This window comes from Buceros rhinoceros, unplaced genomic scaffold (assembly GCF_000710305.1).
Source record: "Buceros rhinoceros silvestris isolate BGI_N320 unplaced genomic scaffold, ASM71030v1 scaffold38147, whole genome shotgun sequence".
NCBI lineage: Eukaryota > Metazoa > Chordata > Aves > Bucerotiformes > Bucerotidae > Buceros > Buceros rhinoceros.
The window spans coordinates 12,227-24,744 of NW_010422273.1; the positions used below are offsets into that span (position 1 = coordinate 12,227).

Sequence of the window (12,518 nt, forward strand, 5' to 3'; positions counted from 1 at the left end):
CAGGAATAGCCCTTGAATTGCGTATCCCCTTATTCACTTGAGAAACAAGTCTTGGTTAAGCAGCAGAAGCACAACTGTCAGAGACTAAGCCTCAGCGGGGAAGAATACAAAGTATACCTGTCATATTTTATCTGCCTGATCGTTTAAACTATCCATCAAACAACAAAGTAAGAGGTTACTTCAACCAGAATCTAGTTTCCAGGGGAACAAGCATTTCAAAAACCCAAATTACTACTGAGCCTTTTGAAATTTTATTTCCAAGTACAATTGTCTGGCTCTGCATAAAAGTCCTGTGGGCGATGTGGCTGGGAAACTGAGGCTAACATTTTTGAGATGCACAGAAAGACACTCCATGAGGTACATGGACTTTGCACACATAGCAAGAAATACATCAGGAAATTCCAGGGCAGCAGGACAAACTCAGTCCCCAGCGGATGAGTTTTCTGGGCCCAGTGGGTCCTATCTGTGCCTCATGTGTGGATCCTTCATTGTACTTCAACACCTTCCTCTCTCATGGTTTGCTCCTCCCGTCATGATTTAATAGCACAGAAGATCTTTTGCTTGTGTCAGGCAGAATTTTTATTGATTCAGCTTATCGATGGCACAGCTGTTAGGTGACAGATGACACCGTATTTAAACAAGGTCAGAGAGAGTATCCTGCAGATTCAAAAATGGCACTTCAAAGCTGCTGCTGTTAAGGAAAGGACTATCAAAGCACCTTCAGGATCTAAGCTTCGGTGATATGAAAAAGCATAATCTTACCTTCAAAAGTGTCAACCATTCTGAAAAATGCAAGAGAGAAGGAGGATTTTCCACTGCCCGTTCGGCCGCAGATCCCAATCTGTGACACACAAAGCAGACGAACATCAGGTGAGTGGCAATGGATAATGTCTGTACTTGACACCTAAGAAGAGTGAATGAGGAGCTGTTCTGATCCATGCGATCCTCATGTACTCCTGACAGCTCAAACCGACCTGGCCGTAACAGAGTGCGCTGCTTTTAAGGAAATGACTATCAAAGCACCTTCAGGATCTAAGCTTCGGTGATATGAAAAAGCATAATCTTACCTTCAAAAGTGTCAACCATTCTGAAAAATGCAAGAGAGAAGGAGGATTTTCCACTGCCCGTTCGGCCGCAGATCCCAATCTGTGACACACAAAGCAGACGAACATCAGGTGAGTGGCAATGGATAATGTCTGTACTTGACACCTAAGAAGAGTGATCCATGCGATCCTCATGTACTCCTGACAGCTCAAACCGAACTGGCCGTAACAGAGTCCCTAAGTTCACTCTTTGTCTTTTAGGGTCTGAACATTCAGGGATAAGTCAAGGCCAGTCCGATGTACAGGAACAATAGGAGAGGGACACAGAGGAGGACTAGCCAGTGCTGCAGGCAAACTTGGGATCCTGAGGTGGCCTCGTTTAGCAGGAAGAACACAGGCAAACAGGACTGAGGAGGAGAAAAACAACAGACATAAAAGAGGTGCGATGAAGCAGAAAAGAACCAATGGGAATAAAGGCAAGAAAGCCACATGTGCATGATGGAAAGCAGGTCTAACACAGTAAGGGCCACTGTCGCTTCTTTTGGCACTGCGTGCTGACAGCAGGGCACTGGGCTACTGGGAAGCGGTGTGTAGTTCTAACTTCTCACTCTAACGTATGCCTAAGCACACCAAACTAAGAAACCCACAGACTCCAGTGCACTACGTTTTTACAGAAAAAACCTGTAATTCAGTCATCAAAACATACTGTGGCATGTTATTTCAGCTGGTGTTTTCTGTGATGCGCTAGTTTAAGCGCCTTCTCAGAACCACTGCAGTTCTTTACCTTTTGTCCTGGAGAGATGTGGGCATTGACATGCTTTAGCACTGGCTTCAAGTTGCTGTCGTATCGGACGCTGAGGTTCTGGATTTGGATCTCCCCTCTGTCTGGCCAGTTCTGGGGAATCTGTGAAGAAGCTGTACCAGGGGAAAAAAACAACCAACCAACAACAATAAAATCAACCTTCTCAAATTAATGAGCTCATTAAGTGATTTACTATGTTTGTCATGGTAATACATAGCAAAATCACTGAAATTTCAGCAAGCTCTTTATGCATGCCGCACAAAACTGCACTTACAAAGGAGCCCTTCATAATTTTCAGCTTCTGTTTTGAGAAGACCATTGATTCTTTTCACTGCGCCCAGCTGGATCTCCATGTCAGCCAGGTTACGAACCATCCAATTCAGATAGTTAGACACCTGGTGTAAAACAAAACCACTATTAAATTCCAGATTTTGAGTAGTTTGCAACATGTGACCAGCATGCAGTTTATATTCCTCCACACTACCACTTGTTTAGCCTTGTGAATGAACTTACGGTACACATCAACAGGTGATAACAATGACTAAAGGTTAAATTTCCTAACTGCAGTGCACAGATACTTTAGTACCATGGAGATCTGATGTACACCAACAGAAAAGAGGGAAGGGAACAGTAAAGACAGGTGAAAATTCATCATCTTGGTAACTTGAGGTTTGACAGTCTAGAATGATGTACTGACATGTAATTACAATTGATGCACTGAAAATATTCTTCACAATGGAAAATAATATAAATATTATGAAGCAACTTGGCATGTTTTGTTGACATATTTGAACTAACACTTCAATGAATATTTTATCTAAAAACTAAAGAAAGCATACACTCAAATATGTCAACCACTGAATGTGAGCTGAAGGTACACATGGTTTCAGTGATGTTACAGTACCCACTATAGATGTACAGACACCTTCGATCTTCCTGTTCATCTTTGTGCCCTGAAGAATTACAAAAAAATGTTTGGGAGAGACAAAAAGCATCCTGAGATTCTTACCATAAGAGCATAGGTTAGTCCCAAGCCTACAAGTCCTGAAGAGAGTTTATTATACAGGCAACTGGTAATAGAAGTGACAGCTGCTATGAGTACCACACATGCTCCAATGTACTCCTGAAGGAATATGAATAAGCTTCATCACTATAAGTCTACAAATGATTACAATGTTCTCATAACTTTGCATACCAAATAGCAAATGCATTGCACAATTTGAAATAGAGGCAGAAAACACCACAGAACTCCAGACAGACCCTGCCTAGGAACCCGTTCTCATTGCCTTTAGCGCGCCTGTGCTGCTTGGAAGTGCTGTTGTACACAGGAGTTGTGCCACACTTCTAATCATCTTCTGGAGAAGTCAACAAAGACATCTTAAGCACGTAATGGAGGTGGCTGAAACCGTGCAGCAGATGCTACCTGGGATAGGAGGGAAGTGCTCATGGGGTCCTGCCTGTGAGTGGATCCTCTCTGTGGCTGATGATGAACTGCTGGAGGCACTGCTGTTGCTGCTGAGTGGCCACCAGCCATATTGGTTCAAACAAGCTGTTCTTGTACAGCGTTAGCTGGACTGTGGCCACTCATGATGGGCTTTTACTGCTTTAACTTAAATCATTAGCTATTTGACCTCCCCTAGACAAATTTTGAGTAAAATTCTGTAAGAGACTAGGAAATGAACTGCGTAGGAAGGAAATTGTCACTCATCCATCTTTGTCTTGTTTAGTGATATAGGCATTGATCAGAATTAGGGACTTCAGATGGTCTAGGACTGAACATATATACGGGTAATAACATTTTAAGTCATACTCAATATCTGAGTTTCATTAGCAAAAGGTACCAGCTAAAACACAGTCCAAAACAGAGGCATGGAGCGTGACAGGAAATACGAGTTAACATACAATTGGCACATATAAAAGGAGCCCATGCTACCACAACAGCGGTACTACACCTGTATCTAACAAAGTCTGATACAGGTATCACCATCCACCACATAAAATTCCTTGATTTGCTTCTCCAGGAATTATTTTTAATAAATTTCTCATGCCAGGCCACTTTACTGAGCGCTCTAAGGAAAGAGTCACCTGAATTTCTTTGGCGTACTTCACATGACCCAGAACAGGTATAGACCTGTCTACGTTGTTCTGCTTATTTAGAGACCTTCCAAGGCGTTGACACGATCCTGGGGAGCCACAAGGCAAAGGCCTGCTAACGCTATCACAATCCCACACAGGCACCCTGCCCAGCAGCACAGCCTGCCCAGCTCTGAGCACTCTTCACACAGAAGAGTCAATGTGACCTATAAAAACTGTACTTGCCTTGGAGAAACAGCTGCAGGCTATGGGGAAGTTTACTCGGTGACCAGGACAGGATGGGCGCATGCTCATTATGGATAGATATAAAGGTAGAGCTTTGAAACCCAGGTGAGGGTGGAGAACTGTTGGATGCCTCATCAGATTGCTTGGAAAGCAGTCAAATAAGTTCATGTGTATAGACCAAAAAACTGTACTTGCCATGCGGACTTCCAGCCAGCGATTGGCAGCTGTAAGGAAAAGGGAAGCAATGTTGTTGGAATCCGTGTATTCAAGAAGTTTTTGTCGAAATTTGGCTTCATACCTAAAAGAAAAAAAAAAAGAAAAACGAGAAAGGAAAAAAAGGGTGAGGCCTCAGGGTCTTGGAAAAATGAAAAATTTAATTTCTGAGGGTATATGCTCATGCGCAGCTTGACATAGGGTCTAAATCAGCCTATCAGTACTTCAGAGTGACATCATCTGTACACTTGCATTAGACACGTGCAAACTGTATTTGTAAAGTATAGTCAGGAGTAAACGGATGTTATTGCGCTGAGGAATCTCTACACGGGGCTTCTGGATCACATTTTCTAAATGTATTTTATTACGTGGTAACTCTAAAAGAGACAAATGTGAAACTAAAAAACTTACAAATATATATGAGAGAAATAACCCATTCATGTACTTGTGAAAAGAAGTATTAATGCAGCAGAATGCAGCTTCTCAATCATATAAGCTCAAGTTTAAAAATTTATATTACTGCAGTCCTTAGAAATTGTAATTTATAAAGGACAAATTGAAAGCACCTCCAGTCATGGTAGCTCCAGTGTTAGACAAACATATTTGTCCTTGTCACTAAACAAAATGAGCACTTCGGAAAACAAAAGTCCAAGTACATGGTGCAACAATAAGTTGCACAGACTGGAAAGAACTGTGTTCCCCCACCCTGAAGTGAATTAGCCAGAGAACACAAAATAAAATTCATGTCAAACAGGTCTGTTTACGGTTTATGAGGGAGGATGTGCACCCACTCATCAGAACAGCTGCATCAGTGAATTCTGCCGTGAGTGCAGCAGATACAGAAGATGATTCCCTGCTACACCTGTGAGTGCGTCAGTCAACCCAGGCACACTTATTTGCACAGGTGTAAATTAATGAGATGTTAATAATAAAGTCTATCAATAATTGTGTCTAACAATAAATTCGAATTTTGGCACAAAAGCCTTTTCCAGGGTAGTAACAGAAGCCTAGATCATCTAGGTCAGGCACCCAAAGCTTGCCTTTCCCCCCTACCTTTATTACATTTGCAAGTTGAACAAACTTGCTAATGTCCCGCTATAAAACTTTCCCCTATTTATATTGCCAGCTGTTGTGGCTGCAACAAGCGCTACTTATTTATGAACTCAGTTCTCCTTACACCGATAGGAGAGAAAGACAGGACAATGGTTTGTTTAAGTATGAAGTACCCAGCTTAGCGAACCTTTCCATTTGTTCACTGCAGAGTATCTTAATCCTTCTTCTGAATACAGTGTAATAAAGTTATGACTTTACATAAATCATTTATGCTTTTCAGGATAAGAAATAAGTGCCACTTTGTGAAAATAATTTAGCAGTTCACAACTTAGCCAACGTGCCAAGACATAACAGACATGTCTGCTGCGCGCGATGGAGAATGGCCTGGGCTGGCTCCAAGCACGTTCGTGTGCTCGCATAGCCTAGAGTGGTTGTTCCTGAAAGCGAGCATCAGCGTCACGCAGTGTCAGAGCTAGTGAGCCCTGCCTTTCCTCAGGACTAATTACCCTCTGTGCCCATACAGAGACGGCTGTACTGCTGCTGGACCCAACGCAGTCACTTTCAGCTTCCCCATCTCTAACCCACGAGGTACTGTGTGATGCAGGTACGCCTGAGAAGATGCGAGGAATGCATCACGAGTCAGTCACGCACATGCGCGTGGAGTGGGGGGGAGACAAAGTCCGCACTGTCAGAGTACTGCGGAAATACCTGAATTTCTCTTCAGGAGTCCCCAGATTACCAGGGCTCTCAGAATACAGTCCTTTGCCTTCACATTTATGTTCTATTGATTGTTTAGCACCTACACTGAGGTGCCAGACAGCAAACCATAAATCAGACCAGGGCATCTGCTGAAGGCGTATTTATAGCTGCAGCAGTAGCTGACTTTCTGATCTCCCCCTGGAATTTCTTGTACGTTTGTTTCCTTATGCATTCAGAGTAAGTGCAAGACAGAGAGTTACCATGGGCAGGGACACTCCACAAGTAACTGTCACCTCGTAACTTAATGACTGGATGCCTGAATTAGTGTTATTTTTGGAGATGCTTGAGCTAGCGGGTCTGAACTCCACTCCTGCTAATATGTTAGGCAGCTGAAAAGCTACACAGTCCTAAAAATAGCTGGGTTACCAGCTGATGCGGGAGGCTGGCAGGCAGCGGGAGTACAGAAGCTACTGAACACACATGGCTTTTTGGGTCAGACACAGCAATTACTGCAGGATTTAAGAAAAAGGAGGCACCAGACAATTCTTTGACAGAGGAATTCATTTCAAGAGGGCAGGAAGAATCAAGAGGGAGTGCTCCAAAAGACTGAAAATATGAGCTAGATGGCATTGAATATTATTCATTGTATCAACATCCAAAAATAAACCACCATAGTATCTCAAGTTCCTCTCAATGAAGTAGAAGAATACATGGGTAAATGAGAAAAGGGACAATTAAAAGAGAAATTAGATTTCCTTAAAACTGAACAGAGACATAGGTGCAAATTAGAGAACATTGTTGGCGCTTAATGAATTAAATATTCAGTAACAGTAATTAATAATGGAAAATACTGTGCTGTTCTACCACTCCTCAGGAAGCTATCTTTGGTCAAAAAGAAAAAAACTCTTAAATTGACTGTTATTTTGTTGAGCTATTTAAATCCTATTTAGAATAGTTTAAAAAAGTTAACTCTGCATTCTGTTATAAAATTAAAATGATAAGTTAGGAGGAATAAGAGCTACCTTTTCAAAGACAGAATGGTAACAGCAATAATTAACCAACCAAACATGTAGACATCTAGATGAGATGGGTGTGGAAGACAGTTGACCACGTTTGAGTCAACTGGGAGAAGACAAGAATAGCTCTAGCGCAGGGAGAGCAGCTGGTAAGCTCCGCAATAGTGCCATCGGAACCTCTGCTGGTACGAGTGCCACTGCCATTTCTGTAGCACTGATACACAGCCCAGGCATGTTATCAGGTGTTCCTGGGCTGCTCCTGTGAGCTGACGGCGACAGAGAAGTGAATCAAAACAGGCCAGGAAAGACTTCGCCTCCAGCTCGTGTATTTTCAAAACCAATATAAACAACCACATTTTCAGCTAGCAACCTGAAAAGTAACTTAGGGTGCTATTGCATCCTCTGGGTCACTACTGTGCACAGTTTAACTTACCAGGACATTGACTCATATATAAATTACTTTGACACAACCAGTTAGTGCATATTAGTTGCTCCATGGAAGCTGTCCAAGGGCATGGTCTGCCACACTGCGTGCTGTGGTAATTACAAGCTAATTGAGTTTCTTAAATCACATTTGCCCACAAGTTTTTTTTCAGGCTGCGTGCAAGTGTAGGGAGTTACCGCAGGGCAGAGGACAGACATTAGCTTCTTTTTCTACAGTAACTACTTCACACGCAAAATGCTTCAAGTTCTGCAGCGTCTCAGTTCTGGGGACTCTTGATTTTCCAGGGGATCCAAATAACTGTTAGGTATAATTGCACAGTTGCAGAAGAGAATCAGAGATAGATATTCAAAAGGTAAGTAGTATATGTTTCTTAAAAAACTATACCTGAATGCTCGGATGGTGGTAAGACCTTCAACAGTCTCTGAAAAATGGGAGAGTAATGGTAGCTGAGTGCTGTCATCCAGCTGCTGCAGGTCCCTGGAGAGGGTTCGGAAAAGAATTTTGTAAGAAGTCGGTTTTGTTGTGCAGTTATTCTCTTGAAACAGGCCCAGGGAGTGAAAGGGAATATCATCACAATAATTATTTATGTAAGGTTCAGACAGATGGCAAGGCAGTGCTGCATGTCTGAGCAGAGAATGAGGAACCCAGGAGGATTTTCCTTTTTCCCTTTTAGAATTACAAACCATGCTGGAATTCTTTTTTGCTTCACTGCCTTCCCTCGTTTCTCCTATATTCCCATTTCTTATACTCAATTGTTTATTCATTTAAACACAATTCTGGCTCTAGGCTGAGTATAAATCTAATGGGATACTGCAAGTAACAGCTTGAGTTAAGCACAACTCACAATGCAGCCTCCTCTCTCTTCCCTCTCCATCCCCAGACGACAGCTCTCGCTGAGCTCACAGTACAGCTCAGTAAATGGGAGCCTGCTCCCATCATTAGGTTGTGTTTCTCAATTCCATGTTTAGTTATCAAATCAGTAGAAGCACATGTGGGGTGAAATTCTATTTCATCTCAGTTCCTTCCAGCAGGAAGTCAGTTGGTTGCAGGATCCCCCTCAATCCATGCACATGCGAAGGGATAAATACAGCACTGCTGCAAATGCTTCTTAAGCACCACTGGGAAGGAAGCTGTATGACATTACATGGAGAAAAATCACAGATATGGCTAAAATTTTTCAACTTACCAAAAACTAAAAGGCACTCAGAACAAGAGAGGATGCCTGTGCCTGCTGGATCCTTAATGGGCAGCAGTACCACCACGGTTATACTGCATTCTCCAGTCTCTCCCTGGCTGTACAGATTCCCACTTTCACCTGGATAAGCAAACATCAGCCTCCCTGTTCTGTCACCACATTTTCTTGGCCATGCCCAGCACACAGCTAGTTGATTTTCTATGTCCTGTGAACTCTAAAAAACTTTGAACAGGGACAAAGACCCTGCTCATGCCTCCCAGAAGATCTGCTTGAAGAGCTGCAGACAAAGGCAGTTGTAAAAGGGCACATATTCACTACAGTGGATTTGGTGACTTTCAGAGAGGGCCATGGCTTTGACAGGACAAATTTAAACACGCAGTTCCCCAGCACTGCAATCCTGCAACGCAGTCACCCACTGCAGAAGACGTTTCCATTACAGAATGATACCAGTCTATGCTCTTACCGTGATGCGACTCGGAAGTACTTCTGGATGAAGTAACACATGATTGCGAGGGGAACCAGGGCAATGAGAAACATCGGTGTGACGTATGCGATGACAGCAAGAGCAGATACACACAGCAAAGTGGAGCGACTCAAGCACTCCAGGGTAGCTGGAATGTGCTGTATAGAGAAGAATAAGCACACAAGATCTTCTGTTACTTACCAAGTTTTAAACAGCTTTATTTCATTTTCCTTTCTCCCACTTGCAGAAGGAAAAAGAATCTGAGGCTTTGAAACACTAAACGTACAGATCTGCTTTTGAACAGACTGCTGGGTTTTGGGAAAGCGCGAAGGGCTTTCTGTGGGGTTGCTTCACATTTGCATTGTGTGCCGCAATCCTCGTGTCAGAGGGTTACAGATGGGGTGTGAGAGATGCTTTCAGTGTTTGCATCAATCCTGGGAACTGACAGTGCAGTCAGGGTAAATACTGATCATTGAATAATATGAATAATTGAATAATAATTTGAACTTCAGTCATTTCTAGTTTGGGAGACAGCATTTGCCTTTTTCTCATTAAACTTGCTCATATGCATCAAGTTAATGCGTTCACTCATTTGAAAAAAAAAGTAGGACCTCTTACTTTGGGGATATCACCACTGATCTAGTTTCACTCCTCTTTTCTATACAGGGCATCTTGATCAAATAAAGAGTTTTTCAATGTGCATTTACGATGATGATTTAATTCTGAACGTAGAAAATCATGAATGCAAATTTATATCTTTCGGGCTGGGGAAGACAGGATAACTTGGCAGCTTGAATACCTGGTCGATGGTATTGCAGTCAGCTGAAAATCTGTTCAGTATACTTCCCAGAGGGGTTGTTTCGAAAAACCTGAAATGAGACAAGTAATGGGAAAGATGACAACGCTGATACTAGAATAGTGTTAAATTATTTTTTCTATCTTCCCTAAGCTAGGTCGTGTGTCACAGACACAAGCCAATAAATCGACAGCCACAGTAAAGTTTCTCATTCTCCCCGGTAACCCATGGCTCTCCAGTAAAATGGCAGGCCTGAACCTAACGCAGCAGCAGCGAGCATGTCCTCAGCTCCCTCTTCTGCCTAAACGGCGCAAATCACATGACTACAGTTAAAAAAAAGTCCTTTCAGATTTGCAGTTCGAGATCTCTTCAAATCCTGAAAAATGCAAACGGAGTTAAATCACAGTCTTGCATTTTTCTGGGAATAGAAATGCATAACTAAGAACAGAGATCAGAATAAGGTATTAAAAAGACATTTCTTTTGCATTTGCACATGTAAAACGCAAGCTTCGTTATTGTGTTAATTGTTCCATAAGTCATGTTGAACCTAAAGTCTAATTCTATCCTAAAAAAGTTTAAAAAACAAAATCTGAAGTTTTCCAGTGTGTTATTTCTCCATGATTTCTGAGTCAAATACAGTTATCTTAAAAATAAGAAGGGATTTTCCGTAACGTTCAGGAACAGCTAAAGATTCGAATCAAGCTACAACTTTCCTTTCATGGATTAGAAAGAAAACTGACGCAGGACAACAAAGGCCTTTACTGGTATCTGTGCATCCCATGATGCCTGTGATGACACTTGTCTGAGCTCATTGTCTTCCATGGGCCCGCACAATCGCTGCCTGACAGCAAGTATTTCCCGTGATTACAACTACAATGAACGCTATGAATGAACTGTATAACACACCGATCCATAATTATGTTTTCTCACTAATTAACAACAGCAAATAGAAATAAAACATGCAAAGAAGTAATCTCTGAAGTCACAGCCAGGCTGGAGAAGCGTTTCACCAGAGTCTAGGAACTCCAGCAGCTTGGGTACCATTTTAAAAAATGGCTCAGCAGTTTGAAACCTGGTGATTTTCAATGACATTTAAAAAATGTGATTCACAGTCACTTCTTAATAAAAGCTGTACTTGGAAGACTGCCCTGAAGTTAGGAACACAAAACGACTACAATACAATTGGTATTACAGCCAAGGGAATACCTCATTGGAGCCAAAATAATTTTATTTAGTAAAGAAGAGTGTAGCTTTTTGGTGACTTTCAAACCAGTCCACTCCACTGCTATTGATGTGACAAGGCATAATACAATCCCAAGACAGCACAGAACGCTGAAAACTTTTGAATACCGAGAATGGTTGAAATCCTAAGAAACAAAGAAAGAGTAATTATTCACTGCAAATTATGTTTAAAATTTATTGCAAAAAACACAGACACAGAACTGAAGAAAACCTACGGAGTAAACCCTTTCCCCCACCTCCAAATGAAGCTGCAAGTGATTCTGAACCATCTTAAAACAAGTCATTATCCTTTGGAAAAAAGGAGTGTTTGCGTGAAAGTAAGATTAACCAGAAATTTAAAATCATAGAATATTACAAAAATCTCTGGAAATTCGATAATTTCCTCTGACAGAAAAAAACATCTTCAAAACATTTATCATGGTTTTGTTGTTTTGGTCTGTTTTTTGAATGGAAACAGAATATAACGGGTTTTATTTTGAAACACTGATTTCATATTAAAATCCTGCATCAAGAAGGCATCTTTTAGAGTCCAGTGAAGTCAAACATGTACCCCCCAAACATGAATGTGGATTATTTGTAGGCACTAAACCCTGATAAAGACAACAATCCCAGTTCTAACAAAATCCCTCTGCTACTGCTTTGTACACACAGAGCACCCTGCTAGGTAACGCTGTGGTCAGTTCCACGTGGAATTCACTCAGATCAACCAGAAAAGCACACTCCTCATAAAAAAATAGCATCCATGTTTCCCACATGTTAGAAAACACGAAAGCCACACATGCAGGGAGAGCGCAACAGCACAGGAAAAAAGAACTATCAAAACTGCTTTAGAGACCAAGGTTTAGCCATATCACCCAGACCATGAAAATACAACAAATCTAGCAAAAGGAGAACAACGCGCAAAACTAAGCTGTTAGTTTTATGGCACTGCGTACCCAAAAGTGCATTAACCTTCAAAACTCTCTGGAGTGGCTCTGTTACTACTAGAAATACAGCCCGACGCAAACAAACCTCGGGGCAGAGGTTGAAAGTGGGAGACCACCGCCGACTGAATCGTAAGAGGAAGGGGAAGGAGGTGTTGCATACCTCACAGCGAGAGCAGTTTTTGAGCTCTAGCTCTGTCTTCCCAGTAAGGGCCTCTGAGGTCCAGCGCGCCAGCCAGTAGTCGATGGCCACCATTACCGTGTGCTTCAGCAGCTGGGACAGAACCAGCAGCGGCAGAAGGAGGCTTT

The 12,518-nt window shown here is 42.1% G+C and overlaps 1 protein-coding gene across 1 annotated transcript in view; it reads right to left on the reverse strand.

Annotated features, from left to right (window-relative positions):
* LOC104496804 (ATP-binding cassette sub-family C member 8-like) overlaps positions 1–12,518 on the reverse strand; it is a gene marked incomplete at its 5' end in the record, with an annotated part of 21,631 nt that overhangs the window by 7,410 nt on the left and 1,703 nt on the right. Inside the window, 10 exons of the mRNA XM_010139971.1 lie at positions 1,068–1,146; positions 1,828–1,958; positions 2,120–2,240; positions 2,855–2,968; positions 4,360–4,462; positions 7,975–8,067; positions 9,249–9,406; positions 10,048–10,117; positions 11,251–11,411; positions 12,373–12,515. Of these exons, the coding sequence (XP_010138273.1) occupies positions 1,068–1,146; positions 1,828–1,958; positions 2,120–2,240; positions 2,855–2,968; positions 4,360–4,462; positions 7,975–8,067; positions 9,249–9,406; positions 10,048–10,117; positions 11,251–11,411; positions 12,373–12,515 (1,173 nt within the window). The remainder of the gene's footprint in view (positions 1–1,067; positions 1,147–1,827; positions 1,959–2,119; positions 2,241–2,854; positions 2,969–4,359; positions 4,463–7,974; positions 8,068–9,248; positions 9,407–10,047; positions 10,118–11,250; positions 11,412–12,372; positions 12,516–12,518) is intronic.